Source organism: Cicer arietinum, chromosome 4 (genome assembly GCF_000331145.2).
Source record: "Cicer arietinum cultivar CDC Frontier isolate Library 1 chromosome 4, Cicar.CDCFrontier_v2.0, whole genome shotgun sequence".
NCBI classification, from domain to species: domain Eukaryota; kingdom Viridiplantae; phylum Streptophyta; class Magnoliopsida; order Fabales; family Fabaceae; genus Cicer; species Cicer arietinum.
In genome coordinates, this window is record NC_021163.2 from 41,425,709 (window position 1) to 41,428,982 (window position 3,274).

Here is a 3,274-nt window from a genome sequence, read left to right on the forward strand (position 1 = left end):
GTTCGAATTCCAAAAGTCTGCGACGCTTGTCCGCGTAACTCTTCTGGCGATCTTGTGAAGTCTATTTGTCTTAAAATATCAGTCCCATCAAGTCTTTTAGGAGGGATCTTTAGCTCTCGTGTTCCATCAAAATCCCTAATATTCAATCTCCACTTATGTTTGGGAGATAACCAACGACGATGACCCATGTAGCAAAATTTTTTACCATGACGTAACCACTGCCAGGTAGTTTCAATACCACAACATGGACATGCATATTGACCTTTAGTACTCCATCCAGACAAGTTAGCATATGCTGGAAAGTCATTAATAGTCCACATCATTGTTGCACGAAGTTGAAATGTCTCTTTCTTATAGGCATCAAATATTTCAATTCCATCATCCTATAACTCTTGCAACTGTTGTACTAAAGGTTGCAGATAAATGTCAATGTTATTTCCAGTACCTTTTGGACCCGGAATTAATAGTGATAACATGAAGTATGGTTGTTTCATGCACATCCAAGGAGGAAGATTGTAAGGAATTAGAATGACAGGCCAAGTGCTATGAGTAATACTCATAGTCTTGAAAGGATTGAAACCATCTGAAGCCACTCCTAATCGAACATTACGAGGATCTAACGAAAATGTTGGATATCGAGCGTCAAAATTCTTCCAAGCAAGGGAATCAGCTGGATGCCTAAGAGAACCATCATTCAATCTACTCTCATGGTGCCATCTCATTGATTCTGCAACTTTGGAGGACATGTATAACCTTTGCAACCTTGGTTTCAATGGAAACCATCGAAGGATCTTTGCTGGTATCTTCTTTCGCCTCTCAGAAGTCTCCATTCCATTACCTTGTACGTCTTCATTTGTTGTTTTCCACCTTGACGTACTACACTTTGGACATACTTCATATTTGGCATATTTATCCCAATATAATATGCAATCATTGGGACAAGCATGGATCTTCTCATACCCCAAACTTAATCCTGAAACAATCTTTTTAGTTTCATAATATGATTTTGGCAAAAAAATTTCTTCTGGTAAAGCATCTCTTAGTAAATCAAGCAACATGGAGAATGACTTGTCACTCCACCCATGAAGACATTTTAAATGATACAAATGTACCATAAATGATAGCTTGCTATACTTCTTACAGTTGGGGTAAAGCATTTGCTCATTCTCCTTTACAAATTCGTAAAATTTAGAGTTTTCTCTAACTTCGGGAATTCTTTCACCTTCACCACAAATTGGCTCTTCTGTAGAATGAATTCCAAATACATCATGAACTAATCCATCCATGTCATGCTCCATTTCTACATTTTGTTTAGTAGCGCTACTTGAAGTTCTAGGCTTTTCACCATGATATATCCAATGTCTATAGCCTCTAAGAAATCCACGGTGTGGATCTGTTAAGTGTTCATAAACACATACGCGAGAATAAGAGTGGCAATTGGGACATTTTGTACAAGGGCACATTATTTTTCCATTGATTTGTGAATTTTGAAAAGCAAATTCAAGAAATTCATTAACTCCTCGAATATATTCTTCACTTTTTTTTTATGGATCACACATCCATTCTCTATAAGCCATTTGAAAAAATTAACTGAAAATGGATGATGCAAGTCCTAAAAAATATTAAAAATCTGAAAATTCAAATGAAGAACATGGTATTCAACAACAACATCAGATCATGGTATTCAACATAAAAGGGTCAATTAATCAGATCACGTTATTCAACATAAAATTTTGCAGGAACATATATATTTTTTTGGGACAACACGATCATATTTTTCATTCCATGTAAATTTTATTAATAGAATGCTGACATGAATGAAAACATTGAATTTTCAGCTGCAATTAATCAGCTGACAAAAAAGCTGGCTTGTGAATGGGCAAAAGAAAACATAAGGAGCAATTGTGTAGTACCATGGGCAACCAGAACTCCACTTGTTGAACATGTAATTTTCTATCTATCAAAGCCTTAGAAGATAAATTACTAAGTTAATAAGACAATACATATTCATCCAAACCTCTAGGATTGGTAAAATGTATATGACAACCACTGAACTAACTTTATAATTATACAATAAAGAGATTTTCAATTGACATTCATCTTAAACTTCACTAGAATAATTGCATGTATATGAAGGACTCCCAAAATTAGTACCAGTTTAAATATGTCTGCATAATACTAACCTGCTACCTAACCACACAGGCACACACTAAAGTCATGTTAACCAGTGTTTGCTTCAACAGTTATAATTTTTTTTAGCAATATTCAACAATTATAATTTATTTATTTTTCAAACTATGGATGTCTATATGATTAATCCAACTTTTCTTTTTATTTTTTGTAGTTATTTCAAAACCAAAAGTTTGTGGATGATATTATGTCTAGAACTCCTCTTAAGCGCATTGCAGAACCTGAAGAAGTGTCATCTTTGGTGACATTCCTCTATTTGCCTGCTGCATCTTACATCACTTGACAAGTTATCTCTGTTGATGGGGGATTAACTGTGTTTGGATTTCAACCCAACATGAGAATTACTTGAGATTGTGTAATTCCTTTACTATTAATATTACAAAATATGTTTTAAGATTAATTTATAATATTAGAGTATCTCTAGTCTATATAATATCTCTATATGTAGAGATTAGTATTAAATCTTTTATATTAAGTCATTATTGAACACTTTTGCATTTTATTGAAACCGTGGCCTTCTTCCTTTCCTCTCTTCTTCACTATGAATTATAATTGTTAACATGATATCTAGAGCTTGGTTCGATCCTCTTTAAATTGTCTCGTTAGTATTCTACTTTTCAGATATTGCTTTTTAGTGATTGATTTTTTGGTTGAGATTATTATATCATGACAACTTAGCTGAGGTTATTATATCATGAAAGAATGCAAGAGATTATTTAGAGAATATTTGGAGTTAAGTTTCATACTGTCTATTTCTCTATATGTAGTTGCAGTGCAGGATTGATTTGCTTATTATTATTGTGTTACTCTACCACTGAATTTTATGCAAGGATGTTACTTTCTAAATTTGTTCCCAAAATCATATGATATTTTCCTAATTTGTGTTGTTTTGATATTGTCTTTTCATAACTGTTATGATTCCCGAATCTATGTTTCCCTTGCAACTTGAACATTTTGTTTGTACCTCCTTCATTCAAAATTTCTCTTTAAGATTCATTCATTCATTCATTCTAGTATGTATGGCTTCCATTTTTCTTATGCCCAATATGAACTTGCAAGAATAACAATTCAATTTTTGGGAACC

At 33.3% G+C, this 3,274-nt stretch overlaps 1 protein-coding gene and 1 pseudogene across 1 annotated transcript; one reads left to right on the forward strand and one right to left on the reverse strand.

The window, feature by feature from the left end:
* Nucleotides 1-383: 383 nt before the first annotated feature.
* LOC140920062 (uncharacterized) lies at nt 384-1,463 on the reverse strand. The gene has a single exon (XM_073367377.1). The coding sequence runs from the start codon at nt 1,461-1,463 to the stop codon at nt 384-386; it is 1,080 nt and encodes a 359-aa protein (XP_073223478.1).
* Nucleotides 1,464-1,813: 350 nt separating this feature from the next.
* LOC101501596 (tropinone reductase homolog At5g06060-like) lies at nt 1,814-2,651 on the forward strand (annotated as a pseudogene).
* The last annotated feature ends 623 nt before the right edge of the window (nt 2,652-3,274 follow it).